This window comes from Taeniopygia guttata, chromosome 5 (genome assembly GCF_048771995.1).
Source record: "Taeniopygia guttata chromosome 5, bTaeGut7.mat, whole genome shotgun sequence".
In the NCBI taxonomy this organism is placed as follows: domain Eukaryota; kingdom Metazoa; phylum Chordata; class Aves; order Passeriformes; family Estrildidae; genus Taeniopygia; species Taeniopygia guttata.
This window is the reverse complement of record NC_133030.1, coordinates 2,601,874-2,627,689: the sequence shown is the minus strand read 5'-3', so window position 1 is coordinate 2,627,689 and position 25,816 is coordinate 2,601,874. Positions and strand designations below refer to the sequence as shown.

Genomic DNA, 25,816 nt, shown 5'->3' with positions numbered 1-25,816 from the left:
GAACATTCATATCTGATCAGTTCTTTCTTGTTCTGCTCTTGTTATTCCTGGCAATTCTTCATAAAGAGATTCCACAAAAATCCATTTTTGCTATCTCCTAATGGTCTATAGAGAAACGGAGGGTTTTAAAACTGTGTTTGCTGGTAAAGTGTAAAATTCTCTTTACAAATTGCCACGGTCAGTCAGAGCAAATATAAAGGTGTTATTTGACAGCCATTAGAAAACTTGGCTCAGGTAAAATGTGCTTTCAAAGAGAATAATGTTCTGGAGTGAGTGGCTCTTTATAAGTTTAAACTAATATGTTCATTTGGTAATTTTCAATGAAAGAAAGGAGCCAGTGAACACTGCAGAGTATTGCACAATTCTTGAATGGATTTTCAATCACAATAATTGCTTGGTCATTTCTTGGCTCTGCTTCCCTCGGCTGCTAATGTTGTCTTAGAAGGGGGGAGGGGATGATCAGGTTTCTTATAAGAAGCTATAACCAAAGCAAACATATTTAAAAAAAACCCAAATAATTCTTCCTTTCAATTCCCCCTTTCCCACAATTCCATTTTGAGACAGAAAAGAGATTTATGGTTGTTGTATTGAGCAGGCATGGAACAACTAATGTCACTCAAATAGAAACTTTTATAGACATTTTCATCAGCTTTTTCCTCCAGTGCTGCTGTCACAGCCACATATTGTAATGAGAATGATTTCAGTGGAGAGCAGTCGAGGGATGGATTCTTTGTATGCCATCAGTTAATTCCTTCACTTGCAAATTTAACGTTGCATCAAAAATACAAAGTGCAAAAGTACTTTTCCCCTACATTTTCACACTGTGCATGCCATATTAACAATAGCTAATTAAAATAAGTCCTTCTGTTAGCAAAGCATCACATTCCAGGCTGGGAAGAACAATGGTTTAGGGGTGGAGGAGTTGCTTTGAGCTGAGAGGGGTTGGGGCTGGGGAGAAAGCACTGCAGATTTTAGTATAATGTGAAGTGTTCAAAGAAATTTTATTTCATCATAAAGATTAGCAGGCTGTGTAATTCAATTTAAAGCTGGTTGGCGGTGTTCTGTCTATTACAAAGCCTTTTTCTTTTTTTTTTTTATTGCCACTATTTTTTTATGTTGTATGTGACTACAAAACCTCGTAGACAGCAGGAACAATCTTAGGGATTTTGTACTTCCCACCTGCCTTCCTCTTTTCTGTTCTGCGTGTTAGGATATATGTGAGATTACCTTAAACTGAGCTACAAAACAGTCTATCAGTGAAATACCATTCTGGATTTTTTTTGGCTTGTATAAAATAATTTTTTTTTTGTGGCCCAACAGCCCCTGAAAGTGAATTCCTCCTAAAAATGTTTGATTGAGAGGATTGAATCGAGCTTAAAAGCTCAAATGTTAGCATTTATTCACTCTGGTTGTGGACATTACTGTAGAAAAGCAACATGCAGCAATTTATGGTAATGCAAGACTGGCAGACCTTTATCTTACAGTAATTGCCTATGCTAGGGGGTTAATAAATGTGCCAAGAATTACTGACTTATTTTTTTCTTAAAGAAAAACAGAGAGCTGCTTATTGCTGGCTATAACCAGCCTGCATAGCTTGTTAATTAACCCTCTTGTTGCAGGGGGCTGGGTGTTTGAGCTTGGGCAATTCCTGCATGGGAAGGTGCGTCCTGGCACACTGGGGCTGTGAAAGACAGACCTGTCTCTCATCCACCCCTCTCAGGCCTGCTAAGATGCCTTCAAACCTGAATTTAGGGAGTAGATTGGTTTTGGAGCATGGGTGTTGTGTTTGTGGGCACCACTGGTGGGGAGGAAGAGAAGAGGAGAAGCCCTTTTCCCAGAGCTAAAGGAACTTTTGTTTTCCTTGTCCTGCTCTGTGCTGGGCATGGCAGTGAATGGTGGCACCTGCTCTGGAGAGAACCAAAACCCACAGGCAGCACCTTCAGCCCTGGTGGGAGGCTGGGAGGGATCCCTTGGGGAGGCTGGCCTAGAGCAGAGGCTGGACAGAGCTAAAGAACAAAGCAGGGATTGATTAAAAGGATCTCCTCCATGGATCCCCCTTGGGCAGCACCAGAGCCCAGCCAGGGCTGCACCCAAGATGAACCAAAATGGCCCCAAAATGCACGAGCGCTCCCGGGGGCTCTCCCTGGGATCAGTTCTGCTCCATTGGCACCTTGGAGTTCATTGTCCCATTCCAGCTCCAGCCCAGGCAGTCCCATCCTGCTTGTTTTTCTCTCTCCAGCCCACGGTGTTTGTGCTCTTGGGCTGAGATTTGGATCATTTGTCCTTGGTGCCCAGCTGGAGAAGGAATTGTTTTGTGTCCCTGCTCTGTGCAGAGAGCTCAGCATCCCCTCATGTGAAGCTCAGAAGTGCACACTAGAGCAGCACAGAATGTGAGAAATAGAAAAGCTAGACTTGAGGCATAGGAGGACCCTCTGTGCTCCTCAGCCTGTGACAGCAGGCTGGGCTCACAGGAGGGCTGGATTGTGGTGGCCCTGCCACAAATTTGGGAAGGGAGCTTCTCAGGACCTGTGGTGGCTCTGACGCTCAGGTCATGTCCGTGCCCCACTTCATGGAGCGGTTCTGGTCTCTCTTCTTGTCCTGCACCCCAGCTGAGAGGTGACAGCCACCAAACCCTCTCTGCCTATTGATGGTGCCTTTGGTGGAGAAGGAAGAAAGCAGCGCACCAAGGGACAGCAGTGTAAGGAAAGAGGCCACGGAAAGCCAACACCGGGAGAACAAAGGAACATCAAACTGGGGCTGGGGCGAAGACTACAAAGAAGAAGGAGACAAATGAGACCACAGGGACATAAAGTACTGGACCTGCTCTTTTTCACTTGCTTTTTCCAGAGCTTCATCTCTTCTCAAGTTAATAAAATTAGGAAATAAGAGCTCAGGAATACTCTGTACTTTGAATTTCCTGTAATTTTTGCTAGGTGAACCATAAAGACCTTAGAATTATGTGCATCTTTTGTAATGAACTAGAAGCTTTCACGTTACAGGGCAGTCTGAGTATCAGAGTGCAGTAGCTCCTTTCTTGAATATGGCCATTCCATTTCTTTGGTGTAACCAGCTGACACAAAAGACTCTAAGTTTAAAACAGAGCTGCAAATGATAAAAAATTACCCACATGTCCTTACTTTTCCCTGAGCTGCTCTCCCCCATATGTTACTCTGAAGGCTCCCTGCTCCCTCAGCAGCACTTGGCATTTGCCTTCACTACTGAGAGATGAGCAGAAAAGCTGCAAGGCAGGCACGAAGTTTGCTGCAGCTTTGTGCAGGAGATGTCTCCTGAGCACAGCAGGGAAGGACTTTGCTCCTTCTCCTCTGCTTTGTCCCTAGTTTCAGTGATCTTTGGGAATAAAATAATGCAGCTGTAGCCAGGCTTGTGGTCCTGAGAGTAAAGGTCCTGGACTGCTGTCCCCTCTAAAACCCCATGAGAAAAATAAGCCCAACGAGGCTGGTGATGGGCTTGGAACACAAGCCCTGTGAGGGAGCTGGGGGTGTTCAGCCTGGAGAAAAGGAGACTCAGGGGTGACCTTATCACTCTCTAAACTTCCTGAAAGGTGGCTGTTGGTGGGGTTGGGCTCTTTCTCCAGGCAGCACTGACAGAACCAGAGGTCACAGCGTCAAGCTGCACCAAGGGAAGTTTAGGTTGGATATCAGGAAGAAGTTTTTTACAGAAAGGGTGTTAAAGTTCTGGAATGGCCTGCAAAGTGGTGGAGTCCCCATCCCTGGGTGTGTTTGACAAAGCCTGGATGTGGCACTGGGCGCCAGGGTTGGGTTGAGGTGTTGTTCCTGGGTTGGACTCGATGGTCTTGAAGGATTCTTCCAACTCAGGGATTCTGTGTATTCTGTGATTCTGTGAATTCTGTAACCCACACTGCACAGAAAGCCGCTCCCCATTTGCTGTCAATGTATCAATTTACAATCCTGTGCCATTAGCTGGATTGGGAAGGGCAGGAGGGGTGCCCTGCTGTGGTGGGCACCAGGTGCACAGGGACAGGGGAAGGAAGCAGACACCTCTGCTCTGGTGCTGGAAGGGGTCTGGCATTGCAGTGAGGTACCAGGGTGTGTCCAGCTAGAGGGGAAGCAATGCAGCTCTTCATCAACAACTGCTTCCCTGAGACCAGCTGTGAGAACAACAATGCTTGCCTGTGAGGTAGGAGGGCAAAACCTGGGCAGAAAGAAGAATAAATCAGGAATAAATTGTTACCTTTGCTTTAAGTGACTGAAGTAGCTGCTCTCCGAATGCTTCGTGCTAATGACCAGCTCTGATTAACTGTAGTTGTTGTGTTATTCAGCAGAATTTAGCCTGGATATCATGGCTTTTTACAGCAGGTTTCTCATCCTATTTTTTTTAAGGGCTGGAAAAGATGGCCAAAATGGGTAAGTCAAGAGAGACCCTACTCTGCAGAAAGCACACTAAGTGAAAAATTGCATGCTCCAACAATTAACCATAGCATTTAATTACAGACAAATATTTATTGGTGGACCAGAATTCCCAGTGTCCTTCTCTGCACTGAGGTACAGGTGCTGCATCATAGAGATTTTCAAGCACCTTGTGGAAACATTGCTGTAAATTCAAATTCACGGCAGAAAGTACTGTAAATCTCACACATTCATCTTGAAAACATTTCACTGCTAGGTTGGTGGCTTACAATGATAGCAGAGATGGTGGCAGCAAAGGGCCTATCTCCTTGTGACAGGGGCAGGAAAGATCAGGAGTTTTACCTGAATTCTGTCACAAATAAAAGCATGCAAACTCTCTGTTGCAGAATGGAGTTTACATTGCATACGCTGTTTTTCATTTTTTTCTGTTTTGTCCTGCTTTTGGAGGGACAATTAGGGGGTATTTCAGTTTTCTGCAATGAAATTCGAAGATGTGGATTCTTAAAAAGACTTCAGTGTCAATTTGACCGCTCTGCTGTGAGGTCCTGGGATGCTGCGGCACAAATTGCAACCAATAAACTGGAAACTGAAATTCTGCAAAGCCGGTAGAAAAGAGGAGGTGGCAAGAAACAGTAGCAGGGGTGAGACAGAGAACTCAGAAATCACTGGTGCCAATGTCGAGAGTTACCACCCTAAGCCTTTATCAGGCTTCAAGCTTCCTTTTCATTTTCCTTTTAGTGTTTAGTGTTTGTTCCTTAAACTCACAAGGAGGGATCTGTGCCCTCCTGCTCAGGGAATTCTGGAATCCCCTCCTGCTTGGAGAATTCTGAAATTCCCTCCTGCTCAGAGAATTATGGAGGGCCAGGAAGAAAACCTGCATAAGAGGAATTCAGCTCCTTGCAAGAACGCGATACAGCTGGAGTGATTTGATTGTCTCTCTCAGTAGCTAAGGAACCTCTGTGTGAGCTGTATTCCTCAAAGGGAATTTCCTCAGGGGGCTCAGGAGATTCCTGGTATCCAAGTTCATCTTGGAAGTCTATAACAGAATGTTTAGCTTTACTTGGAATAATAAATTTAAACACAAGGGGTTCAGAAAATGGTGCTGGAGGTTCCTAAAGACCTGCCTGAATATCTGGGCTGACTGTAATTGCTGTTTGCATGCTCTGTGCACTTCCTCTTTGTGTTTTATCCTCCATAAACAGTTCAGAAAAGGCCCATGGAGGTGGTCCTGCAGCACACATATCCATGCTGGATATTGTACTCTAGAAGTGGAGTTTAGCTCAAGACTTCCATTTCTGCCCTTCCAACTTAGAAAAGGAAGAAACATTTCCCAACAGGCATCAGCATTGTAAAAATATATTTTAAAGTACCTTTGAATATCAAACTTGCTTCTTATACTTGAATGTTTACAAATAAAAGCACAAGGCTTGGTCACAGGGTAAAATCTCAAGAGCAGCTAATTGGTTTAGCACACTGGAGAACGTTACATCCTCAGTTATTAAAAAGCTGTCATCCTGCTTTTAGGCAGTAGTTCATGCTTTTAAAGCCTCTGGGATATTTAAAAAAACATTTTCTCTTATTTCTTGTCTTGAAGTTTATTTTCCTTGTGATTATTCTTGCTATCCTGCTTTTATCTTTCCTCTTATCATTATGGATATTTATCCACATAACACTGGTGCTGATAGTTGATTAATTATGAACCCCAACATGTTTTGTAGTTTGCTAGCAATATGCTCAAAAATAATTATTTTAAAGGAAGGATTTCAGTTCCGGGTATAAAATCAAGAAGTTATGTAGAATATAATGTATCATAGAGAATAATTTTTAGAAGCTTATTGTTTGTGTGTTTTGAGAGTTTTCTCTTCATAAGAAACACTCTGAATACCTTCCTGGGATACAGAAAAAAGGAGATATTTGAAGGGATTTTTTTTTCAGAAATACTGACTGGGCTCTGCCAGGCTGCAAGACATAGGAAGGTGATTTCCTACTGCATTGTGCATTTGTAAGTCTCAGAGAGTTTCTTCTAAAAATGAGCAGACAAATAATGGGAACTAGCTCAAAGACTTGGGAAGCAGAAGAATGTTTTGGAGATAATCTGTTTTCCTGGTTGGTGTATTTATTTGTTCATATTTAGATAGGTGGGTAGGTGCTGGGAGGATCCTGATAGGGGGGTGTGTGTTGGTCAGTCCTGTGGGCAGAAAGGGAATTTCTGCTGCTTATTTAAAGGTCTCCCTCAATAAGGTAGAAGAATTTGGGGCAGAATTTAGATCTGGGTCCTGCAGTCGTAATTCTCATTGCCTTCACTAAGCAGCGAAGAAATTATGTCAAACCTTGTTTCTCTTTTAAATTGAGATTTCACTTTTTCTGGAAAATCTCGTTCTTTAGCTTTCCCTGGCCTTTTGCAGTGTGAAAATCCATGTACATTCAAATACCAAGACATTGTCTGTGATAATTATGATTAGCTTAATTACTTTCTGTGTAATTGTTTCTCAAGATGACCTCCTTTTTGGTGGCTTTTATTCATTTATTTTAAAGGGGAAAAAAAAAGACTTAATTGGAATTGTAGATGACATATGTAAAGGGTATGTTCTGGGAAATAGGTCCAGATCTGTTCGTGTCAGGCAGTGGAAGCTGGTTTTTATATTCTTAAGATTTGTGGAGAAAAATCATTTAAATTGATACAGTGTGTGTGTGCACAAGGTAATACCAACAACCAATATATTACTTCAAAATCTGGTGAATTTCTTTATGGAGGATTAGGTTATATAGTGTGGTGCGCTCTGAAAAGAAAATAGAATTGTGTATTGATGCCTTTAGAAATATTATTTGAGGGCAATAAAATGTTCTCTGAAATTCCCTCCTGAGTGGGGAAAATGGAGTTTGTTTGCAGTAATTGCATTTTCTAGCATTTGCTTTCGCGCTTTCCAATATGAGTTAAGCCAATTGGAACCTGTGATTTTGTTTTGCTTATTGGCAAAAGCACCATGTAAATTGATCTGTGATGCGTTTATAGAGAATGCTTTGGAATTTTTGAAAGGGAGATGCCTTTCTCTTATTAGATTTAGATAGTATTAGGGTTCATTTTTATGTTTTAGCCTAATGCAATAGTAACCAAAAATGTTTCTTGTCAATTAAGTCTAAATTAAGTCCAAGAAGGCCATTTCTACTTAGCCCTATTGGCACTGTGAAGGCTGAGCTTAAGTTCCAGCCTTAGTATTTGGAGTTCAAGGTCGCAGCCATTTGAAACCGCACGAGGTGCTGAAATGGGTCTAAAACTGCTCAGCCCTGCTACATTAAGATCTCAATTGCAAGAGGAAAATTTAAAGTTCTCTTGGACAAAACGGGATTTATTTCTCTGTACGTACACATACAGACCCTGAACTGCAGGGCCTTGATGCAAGTGTCTCTGTCACTGTAAGTGCAGGGTAGTCCTGTTTAGGGAAGCACCCTTCAGCTCTGCCAGACAAAAGGTGTTCTCACTGAAAATCTCTGGTGGTTTTTCAAAGTGAGCACCTTGAAGGATCCCTTAGAAGGGGCACACGGGGTGAGCACAGACCTGGGAGTCCTTCAGGTGTCATTCTGCTGTGGGAAAGAGGAGAGGAGCAGCAACTCCCATTAATGCAAGAAGCACTTGTGAAAATGAGAAGGGACAAGGCTATTGTGATTTCCAGGTGTCTCAGAATTTGCAAAATTTAAAGAGAAATTTCACAGCTGCCAGCTCCTTTGATTTTAAGTTACGTGATTTGTTTTTTCCCCCTTGAAAGCTCTATCTTTTAGGTTGCATAATTAAAGGCCTGAAAAGAAAGCCTTTCCAGGGACTAGCAAGCAATCTGTGCTGCTTGTGTTTCAGATTTCATAATTTTAAAGTCAATTTGGGGGGACTTTTTACACCTAAAGTTGGCGAAGTTGGCAGTGCTCTGAGCTGCAAAATCTGGAGGCTGTTTTTTTCTTTTTTTTTTTTTTTTCCTTTTTTTTTTTTTTTTTTTTTTTGCTTTTGGGATTAGACTGAACAAAAACTTCAGATCCTGTTTCAAAACAAAGAAACATCACATATTAATTATTACAGTTCTAGTGAAGATTTCCATGTTTCAGTGTTTCAATAACAGTAGCCCAGTGAAGTTCAGAACAAGCTGGAGATCAAAAAACAAGACGAGTTTTGTCAGAATAATGCTAAGGAAGCTGTGGAACATTGAAGGGAAACAAAAGCTTGTTGCTTACGTAGTGCTGCATTTTTCATTTCAATAGACAGGAGGGAGATATTAATCACAAACAGTTACATTAGAATAATGTTATGGTTGAGACATAAAAACATAAAAGCAAGGAGTGGTGAGCAGTGCCAGAGCGTGGTTGAGTCAGACCTGGAGCCGAGCAGGTTCTGCAGTGCACGTGGGGATGTCTGGGCCCAAAATTCACTACGTTTAGCTGTGGAAGAGAGGGAAAGAGTGGAAACTTGGTGCTAGGCACCGGTGATGGAGCACATCAGAGCTGTGTGCAGTGCTGCTCCACCTGCGCTCCCTGGGCGAGGACCTGTGGTCCCCGTGTCCCTCGGCACCGCCCGGCTGAGATCCAGATGCACCCAGTGCTTCCTTGCTTTCATGGGTTTATGGCTCACCCAGCATTATTGTAACGTAGTTTTTTGTGTTTAATGTTCCTTAGACTTGGTTTTCCATTGCCAGCATGGAAGAAATCCTAATGCATGAGTTTGAGAGGAGAAGGCAGCAGACTCTGAACCTGCTGTGTGGCTCGATCCGCAAGTGTGAGTATTAATGCTGGAGCTGTCAGGCCTTGTGGAGATTAATGAAGCCTGACGGCTACAGAGGGAAAGGTCACAGGCAGAGCTTGCACTCACCTAACATTTCTGTTTTGTTGTGTCTAACAGTGTTCTCAACAAAGGGGAGCTTTAATGTACAAGCGTTGGATTTATCACAGGAATTCGAGGGTCTCAGCCTTTGCTTCTCCCTGTGCTGCGATGTGATGTTTTCTTTGCATAAAGTCAAAACAGTTACATTTTCATTCATCCTCTCTTCTAGCTGTCTTGCACATGTGTGTCTTGCCTTTATTTTTCCTTCTGCAAAACAGAAGGTGGTGGGGGGGAACCAAAAGAGGCATTTGAATTGATGGTGGAATACTTTTCACTGGGAAGACTTTGAGAGAGATCCTGTGCTTCAGTTCTTTGTACTGTTTTAGAAGCATGCTCTGTTTTTGTGCATCTTCTGTTTCTTATTTGCTGCCTTTTTTTTTTTTCTTTTAATTGTTTCATTGTGTAGGTTTCTACACACACAGGGAGCTAAGCTGCACAGGAGCATGGAAATTCATGGGGTATGTTTTCACCCAGTGTGTTGGTGCATACCAGTTTCAGGTGTTCCACTGAGGACTTTTGGTGAAGGCTGACTTAGTTAAAACAGCCAAAATATTTTCATAGTCAGTTAGTCAGTCTCATCTTAGAGAAGGTGTTTTTCTTAGCCAGTTTTGGATCTGGATACCTGAAGTGGGTTGTTGGTAGGATAGGCCCAGCTTGTCCTTGTGGAAGTTCGAGTCTTTGTAATTGTACTTCTGCAGTCTAACTCACTTATTGCTGCTGAAGGAGAAATAGCAGCCTTTGAGATATTCTGTCTTTGCTTTAAAAAGCTGAAAGAGCCTCTGTGTGTTGGGGCTGTGCTGTAAATGCTGGGAAGAGAGAGAGTGACCATGGCCCTGTGATGCCAAGGACTTTCCATGAGAAACCTCTCTAGGAAGAAGTTGCAGAGCTGCTGTCCAGAGCTGGGCTCTGCTGGTTGCCCTCAGCAGCTGCAGCTGTGGGGACTGAAGTCTGTAGAAGCCACACAAAATCTGCTCCTTCAGTGTTCATCGCTGGATATGTATGGGGATGGTTATAGGGGAATGCTCCATGACCAGTTTTGCACTTTTGGGGCATACACAAAATACCATAAATTTGAGATGATTCACTTGCATGCACATCTCTCTATTGTACAGTTTTCCCTCTTTTTAAGATTCAGACTTCAAGGCTTCTCAGCCTGTTTCTCAGCATATGGCCAAAGGGTTTATGAGGCTATGAAACAGGCATGAAAAAAGCTCCATGTTTCATGGAAGTGTTGTGTGGTTTGAATAGTTAATGCATGCGTATGCATATTCAGAGCTTCGCATCAAAAGCCCTTGCATATCATTTGTGTGTAAATACAGGTTTCTACCACTGTACAGACAGCTAGCATCACATTATTTCTTATTCCCCTACTTCCCTGTGGGGTTTGCAGGTAACAGTAGCAGAAAAATAATGCTATTTTCTATTTTTATAGGGACTCAGCAGTTAACGTTCACTGCCAGGCACACTCCTTTTCATGTCTGGCAGCTCTACAGAACTTGGGTTGTGTGACTAAACTACTCACATGAAGCATGCTATTAAAATGGGAATGGTTCTTCAGCAGATTAAGTCTTCCAAGGTTTCAAGTGCTTAAGGTGAATTTAAAGAAACCCACTGAAACAACTTAGGTTAAAAAGACCCTACAACCCCTTAGCCCCAAGCTTGCCCCCTTGCCCCATGTAATAGATATATTTAAAGTCAGTCTGTTGTTCAGTTGACACTTGGAGTGGTGTAAGTGGTTGCAGCCAGCAATAGAAGTTCTGCCTTAGCAGTATTTAGACCCCCACTCCTTTTTTGCCGCATCATTTTTCATCTGGATCAGTGTCCTGATCCCCTCTGCTCTGTGCCCACCAAATCTGTGTTGGCAGGAAAGTGCCATGGCACAGGAGTAAAGATGAGCCACTGGGGGACAAATGTACCTGGGACTGTAGCTTGAGGGTTGACTTGTTAGACCAGAAGTCACATAAGTTTTCTGAGACTCCCACATTAATGCATTTACTGTAAACAATTCCATTTTTGCAAGTAATTCAGAGATAACCATTGTTGCCTTTGTTTGAGCAAGAGTGTGTTGACCTCTTGGCTTCCAGAAGAGAACAACATGTCTAATTGCAGTGTTTTCTTGATCAATGATTATACTGTGCCCTTGCTGGTACTGTTGAGAATTGCTGAAAAACATCTTAACCAAAATAATAGATATATTTTGAAGATAGATCCTGTGTGTATGTATATACACATAAATATGGGTTTCAAATACTCCAGTATAAGTGATTCTGCTTCACAGACTTAGTGCCCTGGTCATTTTTGGTAGCTGTAATTTTAGCCTTCTGATCTCACCTGTTAAGCATTTAAGTATTTTAAATAAAGTCAGTTATTATGCTGGGAGTTAATATCAGGGGTTTCTGAAGTGCTTGGCCCAGCAAACAGATCCCACTTTTTCTAGTATGGAAAAGGATTCTTCTAATTGTTTTCCAGAGTCACAATATAAATTTGGAACGAATGATGTTGCTGATGCATAATGGCAGATTTGATAGTTAGGAAATCAGACTAATAAAGACCAAATGTGGATAACAAAGATTTAGTGAAGGAAAATGAGGAAAAGCCTTTCCACCTGTGTGTTGTTCAGGCAGCACTGATGTGGATACGAAGAGATTAATCTGGTCAAGATAAAACTAAATTGCCATGGAGCAGATTTTTGAAGATGGCTGTTCATGTTTCCACATTAAACACAAGGTCAACGGCTTATAGACAAAGGGCAGGTCTGCCAAAAGAAAACAAAATATTTCAGAAATGGTATCAGGGAGAGCGGATGTGCAATGCCACAAGGGGCTGTTCAAGAAGGAAAAACCAGAATGTGATGAATAAATAGGTGATCTGATTGCAAATAATTTATTACTGTGATTAGTGCTAGGTAGTCTTTTTCCTCAAGGAAGAGAGAAGGACAGAATGAGACTTTCTCTTGCTGCTGCCCTGGCTTTTGATGTGTCTTAATCCTAAAAATACCAGCAGCTGTCTTCACACCGATTGCAAGAAATACTGTCTGGGTTTCCCCTGCAGATTTCAGGTGTTTATATAACTTTTATAATGCTACCTTTATGTTTTAATAATTACTGATGTCACCATTAGTTTGCCTTTGCATGTCCTGTGTGCCTTCAAAGTAAGCCCTTATTTAAAAAAAAAATATTAAGCAAAAATGCTCCAGGCTTAATTTGGCATAATATCAGCAAAACGTGCTGGTTTTCAAGTCTATCAAAATAAATGAAAGTGTAAAGCTTGGACATGTATCAATTAAGATGAAGAGTTTTCTGTGCTAAAGCAGGCAAATGTTGATAACTTAGCAGAAAACTGAATTTGACTTCTCCATCCCACTTCTCTGAGATTATCACACCTAGCTTGTTTTGGGGGATTGATGGTTATGACAAGTGTATCAAATTTCATGCTGGTGATATCTTTTATGTTTCCTGGGAGAAGAGAAAATAGCAGTTTTATCTCGTGCCCAGGAGTCACAGAGAGCAGGAATTGTAGCTACATGCCACAGAGAGTTTTTAAATAAAAATCCATCGCAGAGCGGCACATAGGAGAGATGGGGAAGGGGAGGAAGGTGGAAAAGGAGTGAGTCAAAAAAACTGTAGAGGAGCATTTATTGCATCTCCCCAGCTTTTATTCTAATGCAGCACCACAGAGCATTATGAATATGTATTTTGTTCAGACCTGAGGTATCTATGAAAAATATAGTCTGCTTGGTTTTTTTCAAGGGATTTCTAGCTTTTTGGTTTTCCATCCAGAATTAACTAATTTTGCAAAGATGATGTTTGCACACATGTAATTCCTGATACTGAATATCAGGAATTACATTAAATAATTCTGAAAATCAGAGGGTTTTAACTAGTTCCCCTGTAAGTCCTATTTAGGGGAAAAGTTAATCTTGTTGTATATATTTACAGCTTTACTCTGAGACTCACTTTAAAAAAGAACCCAAACCCAAACAGTTTCAAAAGTTGGAAGATAAGTTTTAAACTAGGAAAGCCAATTCTATTTAGGAGAACTGTACTCACAAGAAATGTATAACAGATACTATCTTCCCTGGGACAGATGTTGTGGGTTCCAGAACTGGAAGATGAACCCACAGATTTCCACATGAATTTTGATGCCTTTATGGAAAAAACAAGGACAAACTGCACAGAAATCCTCATAACAAAACCAACCATTTCTAAATAATTATTAATAATAAACACCAAAATGAAGGATAAGGTATGAGGCTAAGAAATCAGGCTTGTTGTGAAGGCAGGAGCAGTTAGCTTTGATGCACTCTTACGTGTGATTTTTGGCAAGTCACAGGGGGACAGATTTTGTCAGAGAGCCTAACTTCTGTGAAGACTGCATTTTTAAGGGAGCTCAGCACCCAGTATGTTTATTTGGAAGATCTGGCACTGATTGCTGGTACCAAGCGCTTGAAAATCTGTTCTGAACTCCAAAAATCTGGCTCTGTGAGCATGATCCATGCCTCCCTCCAAACAACGGTATTAGTTCCCCTGAACTGAGGAGAGCAAACATGTGATTCTTTCCTTCTGACACTGATGGTAAATGATTTTCCTTTTTTCGAGTTTGTCTTACGTGGCTGAGTTTTGTGGTTGCTCCTACTTGTGAGCTTTTTACAAGAACTGAGATACTGCCATAAACATAGTAACAACAAGAACGACAATAATAATATAGAAGGACTTTGCAAATGAATTGAAGCTTTGGAGAATAGACCAGGTCTTGAATAAATATGGGTTCTTTGCTTCTTTTCTGCCAAGGTCAGGATTAAATGTGTGAGATGGTATTTCTTGTTGGGACTCAGATGTTTATTAGTTCCTATTCTACAGTCTCACCAACCCTGATGGAGCTGTATCTCCCTCTCTACAAGGCCTTTTAAGGATAAACTGTCCGGTTAAGAAATGACACCTAAATTATTGTTACTTTCAACCCAATAGCCAACCACCCATGCCTGCAATGGGGACTTTTTTATTCAATTGCACAAAACCATCCAAACCCATGGAGAAGAAGGTGGAGAAGAAGGTGGAGAAGAAGGACCAGCCTCTGCCCTATCACCTCCATTTTGTTTTTTATATATTACTATATTCTAAAATCTTAAACTATAAGTTTTCCACCCTGTGATGTTACACACTTCTATTCAAACTCCACTCCCACAATCCCAGTTCTGTCATTCCATTTTGGAAGCTTCTCCACGGCTTCAGGTCAAATGCAGAGTTCTCCTGGGGGTCAGTGCCTGTCAGCACAGAAAGTCTGAAATTCTCAGCAGCCAGGGCTCCAACAAGTAAATGCCACGGGAATACAGATTAATCAAAACAAAGCCATAATTTAGAACCCACCAGCCCCCACAGTCTGCTCTGGTGCTCTCAGGACATGGCTGGCAGCATCCTGCAGTCTCTGGTCACCTGCCAGGCTCCTCACTGCAGGTCACTCCTGAGGACTAAAGCCTTGTGGTCACACTGAGGTGAATAACCCAGCAGTGGTGTTTGATGCCGCCTTTGGAGCTGGTTTGACTCCACCAGCTGGTGCTGCTGAGCCCTGCAGCACGGGCTCTTTGCTGTGGCATGGCTCTGTGTGCCATTCCTGTTCCAGGGCGTGGAGGAGGAGCAGCATCCGTGTCCTGTGCCCAGCACGGAGATGCTCCAGGCCTCGGGTGTCCCACTCTGTCACTGCTGGCTGGCTGCTTGTTGTGGGAGGAAATGTGCTAATGAAGTCCTCTTTTTTGTTATTTCAGGAAACCTACCATATGAATATAAAATAGTGATTGCTGGGAATCATGAACTGACATTTGATAAGGAATTCATGGCAGACCTTGTTAAACAAGATTACTACCGCTTTCCCTCTGTGTCCAAATTGAAACCAGAGGACTTTGACAATGTTCAGTCACTCCTGACAAATAGTATTTACTTACAAGATTCAGAGGTAACAGTTAAAGGATTCCGAATATATGGTGCCCCGTGGTAAGTCTCAATTTAAACTTTCTTTGCTGTTTATTGCTTGAACCCCAGCAGGAATCATTCCTGTTGAACCTGCATGAAGCTGCTTTGTTGCATTGCCCTGCAGAACAGTATCAGGCTTAGCTGTAACCATTCTGACACAGTTGCTTTTCTTTTTTTTTAAATTTTTTTCCCTTTTCTTTTTTGGATAGATAATCGCTATTTAGCCAAGTGTGTGAAATAAGACAAAAGGAGCTGTAACTATTTGTGTTTTACCTGCTGAATGTACCTAAACTGTGGAGTCAATACTAACTCTGTGCTTTTGGATGAACTGTGGTGGCATTTAGGGGAAATGCATTAGGGAAATTCCATTACATTCTATACTGCTGACTTATTTATATCTATATCTGCTGTGCCAATAGATTAGTGTGGTGGCATTTAACACCCACACAGCATAAGGGCAAAAGGCAGCAGGTGCTTTAAGCCTTATTTTTGAGCAGTTCTAGGCATTGTTTTCTTTTGCTTGTAAAGTTGTGATAACAGAATTTCAAACGGGTTTTGATCTCATTCCACCCATGTGTCAAGCGTGTCATGCAGGAAAGATTGCTGCCCAGTTTTGTGCTAAGGAGACCCTGCCTTGTTTTTTCTACATGTCATTTAATTGTGATGCCTGACATCTTTCTCTGGAGCCTTGGGTAGCAGTTGTTCTAAATTCTCATGCTGAAAACAGCCACAGTCCTCTCAGGTTTTAGCAGAGACCTGAACTTGAGTGATGGTGATAATCATTCTGTTGCTTGGAATTCTCAATTGTCAGCAGAAGCACCGACATGCTAATTTATGCACACCTATAAGAAGGGCTTATTATGAGCTTATAACTTATTTTTGATGTCAGGCTTGCTTTAAAGGTGAGAGTAGGAGAGAGGTTGAACTGGGAAATGGGACAAACCTATACATGGATTAGAAATTTTCCCTTTCAGCTCATCTTTGTTGTCGTGGCCTGGAGACCTTGGTGGTTGGTGTGACACCACACACATTGATGCTTTTGACAATGCTTTCTCTTGATCATATTGTATGCATTAGTGCTGGCTGGAAAACTGTGATCTAGCTCTGTATCTCACATTCTTGACTTGAGCTGCTAATCTTTTAATTTAAGTCATAGCCTTTAGCTACTAGTTAAAATCAGCCTGACATTGCTTAGCTAAAAAAAAAAAAAAAAAAAAAAAAGTAATGCCCTAAATCCTGCAATATCAGCAAATTGGGAAAGATGATCTTAATTCAGGTTAGGAATCATCTCCTCAAGACAGTTTAAAGTAATTTTTTTTGTAACAGCAGCACAGAAGAGCTTGGGTAGTGGGGTGGGTTTGAAGCTTGCTGCAGGCTGAGGAGCTGAGGAAGGTTTGCTGCTGAGGTTGGGATTGCGTTCAGCTGCTTTTGTGTGTGTGCATCAGACTTGGGCTAGGAAGTGCAGGCATATTTACAAATTTATTTAGATCAGATTACTGAGCTCAGCTTCCTGCAGCACTGCTGGAGAACACAGGAAAGAACCATGTGATGCACCTTTACATTTACATTTATATTTACTGGTAATATATCATGTTCTTTTTTCTTCTCCTTTCCTTCCCAAATCCATAATGGAAATCTGCCATCCTTTTGTCTCCAGAAGAGACATTTAGAAGTGCATTCTGCATTTAGAAGTTCTTTCAATTTGCAGGTGTGCACATGGATTTAGAATGTTTGCTCTGGAATATTAAGGGGTGTCACATCAAGGCCCTGAGTTGTCTTAGCAGTAAAAAGTGAATGGCATATGTCTCCTGACCTAGTCATGGAAGACAAACCTGAATTAATCTTTCCCATAATCCATTGATAACTGGATTTTTCCCATTAGTGATGCATGATAAATGAAGCTGGATTGTTAAAAATTGACACTGAGCTCGAACCAAGTGAGGACTTCTCTCTCTTGATCTTCATTTGTGTTTAGCTGCCAAAAAGTGTTGTTAAATCATGTCTTGAGCACCTCTTGGTGTGGAGTTGAGCTGTATTTTCAATAAAGCTTTTTAAGTCCATCAGCCAGTCTGTGTTGAGAGCAGAAATGTGGTACTGTCCATGCATTTTCTCTCTTTTTTTTTTTAATAATGACAGTTTTTAGAAAATGTGAAAATTTACTAGTTTTTTTTGTATTTTAGCCTGTCTTTCAGAGGAAGGAAAAGTCCCATCAGATATTAGTAAAATCTGTTCTAATTTTGTTCTGTGCCTGGAAACTGAGACAGGATGATCAGACAGGCATTTTACGACTTCCTAAATTTTTATACTCTCTCCCCTCCAATCACAGCTTACTCTATTCCTATAAATCTTCAGATTACCCCCAAGGAAGAGAATTTGTGGGGTTTTGTGTGTATTTACGGCCTCCTTACCCCAATTAGTTCTGTCACAGAATTGGAGCACTGGTCATTAACACAGGAGATGTGCCAACCCTAACGTGAGATAAGTTGGCATGTTCATTTTATGTGCAGTTTTATAAGTATTTCCAGAGGGGGGGGAAAAAATCTCATTTGCTGATAAAGCTACTGGTATTAATTTAAAAAAGAGGGATCAAACCAAGAATAACAGATGTGATTCTGGAGGTTTGAGCCTGTCAGGGGTTTCTAAGAAGTAATTGCCAGAGTACAGGGAAGCCTGGCTGTAAGTCATCTATCTAAAAAATGTAAATTGCCAACTCAGTGTAAATACAGAGAAGAAATATCAGTTCATATTCATTACATGTTATTACTGATGGTACATTTAAAAGCTTTCTAAAGACCTAAGAGAATTCAAGTAGGCCTCCTAACTTACAATTTAGCGGGATTTGTGAGTAAAAAATAACTTACAATACATGGGAGCATTCGTGTGTATTTGCAATTGGAATGTGCTGTGGTGCATAACAACAGCCTCTGAGGAGCAGAAAATCTGAATTTAGCCTGATAGTTCTGAGAGTATTAAATGGCATTAGCTGGAGGGAAGTTGAAAATAAGAGTATCAGCTCCTAAAAGAGAAAAGTGCAAGGGTGGGACATAAATCACATTCAGAGCTCTGCTCATTTTCTGAGGTGAAGATTGTAACTGACATTTTCACACCTTAAACAGGAGATTCTTTGATGTACCTTGAAGGAACAAAATGGCTGAAGATTTTTCCATTTGGTCTATAGATAACAATCCACAAAAACATTCCCCTCCTTTCTCTTCCTTCTGACTTTGCCCTATGAACCTGGCTTGTTTGGTGGGAAAATAATTGATAGTTTATGCAGTAAAAAATTCTGTAAGATTCCAGTGAAAGCGTTTCCTCCTTGGGAAATTCGAGATTGAGGTTTCTTATTAAACAGGATGGAAAATAAAACCAGTGATGGATTTATGAATTTTTAAATCTTAAAACTCCCCATATGAAGTAAACATAAGCATAACTCATGCTGATATATCTGTGAAAGGGTAAGGAGACACAGTCTGTTTTTACTGCAGCTCTGGGTGCTGAATATGCATAAGTGAATTAGTATAAGTTTTACTTATATTCAAATGTTATTTTAAAATGCGTGCTGTTTTTTTTTAATCTTATTTGAAATTGTTCATCCGTGCTGAGGGCTGGATTTACCATAGTATGCTGTAGACATTTGGATACAAATATTCTCACAGCGTGTGTTTTCTAATGAAGCTTTAAAAGCACTCAAACCACCAGAGAACTGCAGTTAACTGGAGCCAGAATTTGTTTAAACCACATTTTGACAGCAACAATTGCTCAGGAAGAATATTTTTCACTGTTTTATTTTGTTCTGCTGATCAGCTCTGTAGGTGACTTCTGTGGGTTTTTGCCTGTTTGAAAGAGAAAAGTAGCTGAAAAGAAAAAGTGTTCTGATGTACTTCATTTTGTGTGCATCGAAATTCGTGATTCTTAGTTTTATAAAGAAGGCGGAAATAGGCTTATCTATGGATTTTAAATTCTGTTCTGCATAAGAATTTCACAGAAAAAGTCAAAAGCTCTAAGTGTAAGATAATCTCACAAAGCAATCCTTTACATCATTTTTAGTTATGAAAGTATGTCAGCAAATTCAAGTCATATCTAACAGAATGAGAAGAAAAACTGGAGGTCTGGGACTTTCAGCCTATATATTTGTTTAGATAACTGAAGATATAGGTATCTTTTTGAAGGAAGAAATGTGTAGCATAAATATATATAAATATATATCTATAAATATCTACAAGATACTATATAAATATATACAATAATATATAAAAATGTATATAAATAATAAATACATAAACTTTCAGCCTATATAATTGTTTAAATAACTGGAGATATATGGAGGTATCTTTTTGGAGGAAGAAATATGTAGTATAAATATATAAAATACATAAATATAATATATAAATATATACAATAATATTAATAAATAAATATATACATTCAGCAAATGTTTTTGTTCAGATAACTGGAGATATATATATATTTTTGAAGGAAGAAATGTGTAGTGTAAATATATAAAAAGATATAAATATATATTATATATAATATCAAGAAATAAATATAATAAATATATATGCTTTCAACCTATGTATTTGTTTAGATAACTGGAGATACAGAAATCTTTCTGAAGGAAGAAATGTGTGGTGTAAATATATACAAATATACATATAAATATCTGCAATATAATATAGAAATATAAAGTAATATGTAAATAATAAATATATAGACTTTCAGCGTATGTATTTGTTCAGATAATTGGAGATATATGTATCTTTTTGAAGGAAGAAATGTGTGGTGTAAATATATACAAAGAGACATATAAATAGCTACAATATAATATATAAATATATAATAATATATAAACAATAACTATATAGACTTTCAGCCTATATATTTGTTTAGATAACTGGAGATATACCGATCTTTTTGAAGGAAGAACTGTGTAGTGTAAATATATATAAATATATATAAGTATCTACATGATAATATAAAATATATAAAATTATATATATATAAATAAATATAAATAATGAGTATATAGACTTTCCATCTATATATTTGTTTGGATAGCTGGAGATACAGAGATCTTTCTGCAGGAAGAAGTGTGTGGTGTAAAACTCATTCAGTGCAATCAGTGTGTGCCGCTGGTTAGCAGAATCAGCGCTATGTGGGTAACTGAAAAGCGCCACAAACGTAGAAGATGACAATCAATTACTCCCATACTGACTGCAATCCGGGGTTTGCATCGCTGTGATGCGGATGGATGCCCCGGGTGAAGGTGGAATAAAGCCTTCCCTGCCGGCAGGAGCAGCGGCGCTGTGCGGCGATACCCTGCGCGCCTCTCGGCAGCAGAGGCACAAAGCCGGCCTCCCAGTTGCTTCTAATGAACACTGGTGGGTTTGTCCCGTGTCCAGGAATTTGATCTGGAGGGTGATCCAGAGGTCAAGAACAAACGGCTCACTATCACTCACGTCTGCGCAGCCAAGGCTTTCATTTGCTTTTTTTAGTAACTCTAGAGGAAGTGCCTTAACTCTTTTTTCAGAAGCAAAGTTTTAATTGGCATAGATAATGCAACCTTAAGAAAGCAGAGACGGGTTCAGCCAGCTCCTTTAAAAATAATGTTTTGTGCAATCTTGGCCTTTTCTTTATAGCCGAGTGTAAAATCTGGGGTTCCATCAAATGATTTTACATCGGTTTAAAATGATTTCTCTAACTCAGTTTCTTTCTCTGCTTCATTTGCAATGATATTTTAGTACAAACAGCTCTAAGTTAGTACTTCTGCCTTGTTCTGATCAGTGTTTTCAGACTCTCTGTTTATCCTGTCAGAGAGGTGTCAGAGGGTTTTTTTTCCTTTCCAATTATAAGTTTTGTAATGCATCATGGGTTTTGCTGACAGTCTTCAAGTTCTTGAAATAGCAAGCAAATTAACAGCAGATATTGAGCGTGAGGACTGGAAAACCAATTGGCAACTCACATGATGGGATTCAGATACACTGATGGGTTGGAATGGATCTCATTTCTTTTATTTTCATGGTCTTAGCTGGCAATTAGCTTGTGTCTAAGAAAAGGAGGGATAGAAATTGGACTATTCAGCAATAAAGTCCTTCTTTGCTGTTTAGTGCTAAGGAAACCAGGGGAGGCTGGACAAGGCTGTGTGTGTCACACCAGTTTTGCAGGAATTCTGGTGTTTATGCAGTAGAAGTCAGCAACTGAGAGAATTATTGGCAAAGACTGAAGTCTCCTGTCTGTATGTTAAACAAACACACCACCACTGCAGCGTGGCTGTGTTTAAAGGTGCAGGCTTCTGTTTCGTTTTTCTTGGCATTTGTCCTCCAGGTCTCTCAGTTTAGAATGGAAGAATGAATTCCCCCGGTCTAGAATTGCAGAGGTTTGTTTACATTTTGTGCCTTGTTGGGAATGTAGCTGATTTTTCTTTGGTCTCCTTGATATCAGATTCACTTGCAAGTAGAAATTGTCCTGTTTACTTTTGAAAGCTTTCTTTCTATTTTTTCTTCTTCTTTTTTTTTTTTTTTTTTTTTTAATAAAGAGAGGTATGTTTGTAATTTTAAATGCTCATAAATAATTTTTAATACTGTGGCACAAACTGGCCCTATTTAATTCTTTGGACAGCTCTACATCCTGGCACGGGGGCAGATCATGAAGCCTTGATCTTTTCTTCAGGCTTGACTTCAGCAGGAATAACAACTTCAGAGTATTCATTACTGGTGTTAACAAATAAACTGTGCCTAAAATTTGTGAGTGGATTTCTAGACAGTTAAAGGAGACATAAAATGGTAGCTCTCCTAGCTCTTTTGAATCTGGTGTGGGAAGAGGGATTTGTTGTTTTCCACAAGTGACTGTGTAAATCTGCTGTGAGTCTCTAATTCTTGCTCCATTTTCCTGGAGTTCGGGAGAAAAGCAGGGAGGCAGAAGGAGCGTGAGCTGTGGTGTTGGGGCGCCGATTATTCACGGTGCCCTCCTCATTTGTAGGTTGAAGTATGGTTTGCTCAACAAGAAGGACATTTTGACAGACAAGCTGTGCTTACACTTGTAGTTTTGCTTTGGTTGGTGTGTTTTTACTTGCCAGGAGCAGGCAGTTTGCTTTCCTTTAGCTGAACACTGGAATAACACAGTGGTCACTGTGGCATTCGTGTGCAAGGAGCAGGCTGAAAGCGTTCACACCCAGTGAGGAGTTACCAAGAGTAGGAAACAGAATACTGCAAACTCCTTGCATTTTTGACTCTCATCAGACTTTGTCTCGGGAGAGGGTTTGAAGCTCCTTAAAGAATGGCAGCTGGGAAAGAGGAGTTAAGGCAAGAGTTAAGCCAGATCTGGAGATGGGCAGTTCTGCACAGGGCCGGACTCCTTGCCGTGTGTTGATGCTTGCTTGAATAAATTCTCCCATGCAGCTCCTGCACTTCAGGACTCCTGCTTTTCTATTTCCACATGCACCACAGCTCTTTGTGGTGGTCTGGTACAGAAGGGAAGACAGACAAAAGCTGAAAACACCTTGCTGCTCGGGTGAACTGAAAAATGATTTCTCTCTAGGACAGCCACCCTCACGGCAGGAGAGTGAAGAAGTAAGAGAGGGGCTCCAGCTCTGAGTGGCTGACATCAGAATGGGTTTTGCATTGTGTGGTGCTCTTCAAGCCTCATTACTTGCATTGCTTCATTTCCCCCATGCCCTGAGCAAGAAGGATTAGGGAGCAGGTGGATGCTGAGTGACAGGCAGAGAAGCCTGTTGGAGGATGTCTGGTCTGGCTGAGCTGGACCTTGTTTCTCACAGCACCATCCCAGTGCTGTGCTCTCTCTGCCCGGGGAGCTGGAAGGGTGTTGGTGGCACACCTGTGTTTGGCTACAGCACCAGCACTGCTTTCTCCAACATCCCTCCCCTCCATCAGCAGGCTGGGCAAGATTTTGGAAGGGGACCCACACTGACCACAGACATATTCCATTCCATGTGATGTCAGCTGAGCTATAAAAGCTAAGGAGAGTGGGGGGATGGTGTTTGATATTTACAGTGCCTTCTGGAGCAAGCACTCCATGTGATGAAGCCTGGCTTCCTGGGGAGTGAAATGAGTGAAATGAGGATGGAGGAGGTGACAGGGAGGAAGGTGGTGGTTGGGTGTGGGAAACAGATGCAGTCTACAAGTGGTTTGTTTCACAGTTCATCTATTCAGGACAAACAGGAAGAAATGTGGAAGAATTTATGTCACAGGTAGAGTTGACAATAAAGCTCACGAGATCTGATGGTGATAAAATGCAATTGAAATGGAGAAGCAATTATTTTTTATTTTTTTAAATCCAAAAGTAAGTGACTAGATTTTGTTAGCTCCCAGTGAAGGGTAAGACTTCTCATGATTGTCTTTCAGATGATTTGGGTCATATTTATCTAATACTTATTGATCACAATGCTAACTTTATCCTGACATGTTTATAAAATGCTTAAAGTAATTCACAGAAGCTGTGAAATAAAGCAAAAATTGCACATGCGCTTTAAATAAGAGACCACTGATTGTGAATCTGAACATAGACAAAGGTCAAGAGTGACAACTGCATTCATCAGATTTTCATGAGAATCTGTTTAGTAGAATAGATCTGGCACCTTATTTCAGAAGTGGTCAGCACTCATGGATTCAGTTGAAAATCAATGAGACCTGTGGGTATTTATGAGCACCCTTAAAAGGTTTAGGTGCTGGTGTGTTGTTATGGTTTGTGAAATGTGAGGATTGCTGGCATTTCTAACAGGGCCACTTTGACAAAGGGAGTGATGCTTCCCAGGGAGTGATCTCGTGATGATCTGAAACCATCTGACAACTCTGCCATCGTATTTATTTTGCAAGTAATGCGAGTACTTGAGTTTTGTATCTGCAGATCTGCCAGCCTGTCTGTCCTGTGCTTCTGGAGAACTCTCACCTCAAGTTTTGCTGCTTTGGCAGCATTTGTAGGATAGGTAGAGCTGGCAGGCAGGTTGTGGGTCTGGTCCTTCAGAAAGCCAGTTTATTTTTGTACATATGTGAATCAGTGTGTGTCTCACTGACAAAAGCTGATCATTGCAGCTGCTAACTGTATTAGTCTCTTGAGTTGGGTTTATTGTTCTTTATAGTTGTGTACTGCCTCCAATTTTATAAAAGTAATATGTAAAGTAAGCTTTATGTAAGAAGGAAGGCTGTCTTTCAGTCTTCTTTTCCTGGCACAGATTTTAAGGCATCTTGTTTTCAAAACTGGGGATGTAATAAATTTCAAGAAAGGTGTTCTCTTTAACACTTCCCTTGGTATTCCATCTGGGCAGCTTGGGACACTTCCATGGCCTGCACTGCAAAAAAAGAGAAAGGCAACCTGAGTTGCTAGTCTGAAAGCTGTAAGTGTTCCCATTTTTAATATGGGATGCCCTAAAACACTGTGATCTTGAGTTATGGCTCCTTGAATTTGGTTTTTCAGTTTTTAGCAAGCTTGGCTCCTTCTGTTTATGACTAAGACATAAGTTTCATGTTTCTTGAGAAGTCTGCAAAGTGCCATTTCAAGGAATATTGTCTTCCATGGCCTAATCTGCAGATCTTTTTTATAAATTCCTAGATTTATGGGGTTCAAGAGCTTATATTGCTGCATGTATAGAGGTGGAACATTTGGGAAAGCTTAGAAAATGATGGAGTAAACCAAGTATGGATCACTCTGCACAGCCAGATGGGGTATGTGGCATCTCTACTGGGCTGCAGCATCTGGTCCCATATTGCAGGGTTTGTGTAACAGTCAGAAATATAATATCAGTATTGTATTTCTGACCCACATATGCATAGCTGAAAAATGTAGCTGCTACGAACTTGCATCACCTAATACCAACCTAGGAATCCAAGGGACCTGAAAGGGTGAGATGAAGGTGTGACTTGTTTCAGAGAAACAAACAAAACAAACACCTATTTTGTCATTGTTTTGTGGATTTTGGGGACGTAATATTCAGAGACACATAGACTGATGGTTCATCTGGAAATTAGCTGTTCTAGCACACAGCAGCAAGACCTTGCTGTAAGGATGTGCCTTTAGCTGATAATTACTAGCAGTCAATCTGCCCAGAATGTACACCTTTTCTTATTTATATTCCAGTCCTGTAACCTTCCCTATTCTCTTGTGCTTTTGTTCTATTAATCTACAAAACAGGGCTTGACTTGTGATTAGTCCTCGGAGGTTGTTTCTATTAATCAGGCTGCAAAACAGGTCTGCTTGGATGTTCTGTTGCAAGTGCTTAATGTGCTTCCCTCATCAGCCCAGAGCACAGAGCTGCTGGGCTTGTCTCAAACGGCAGTGAAATCACTGAGGTGTCTGCTCCACTTTCTTTGTGTCTACATCTTGATTTTGGTGCTGTAGGAGCGGGAAAATAGAGGGAAATTATTGCAGTCCTACAGAAAATTGCATAGGTAAGTGACATTTGTGGCTGCATGTTGCAGGATGGGTCCTGTCACAGCAGAGCCACTGCTTACCTTTGCACGTGAAGAACCTGCCCAGTTATAATTGTGAGGATTAAAATTCCAGCTTTGCACATAGGTGGCACTAAGATTTAAACTCTGTAGAATTTGAGGGGTAAGTCTTTCCCCATAACACTCAGAGGGTCATTTAAGGGA

The 25,816-nt window shown here is 40.8% G+C and overlaps 1 protein-coding gene across 7 annotated transcripts in view; it reads left to right on the top strand.

Annotated features, from left to right (window-relative positions):
• Positions 1–25,816, top strand: part of MPPED2 (metallophosphoesterase domain containing 2) — a 137,232-nt gene that overhangs the window by 45,369 nt on the left and 66,047 nt on the right. For all 7 annotated transcript variants that reach the window (XM_072929432.1, XM_072929429.1, XM_072929427.1 and 4 more), the window contains exon 4: positions 15,011–15,236. In XM_072929432.1, coding sequence (XP_072785533.1) covers positions 15,011–15,236 — 226 coding nt within the window. The remainder of the gene's footprint in view (positions 1–15,010; positions 15,237–25,816) is intronic.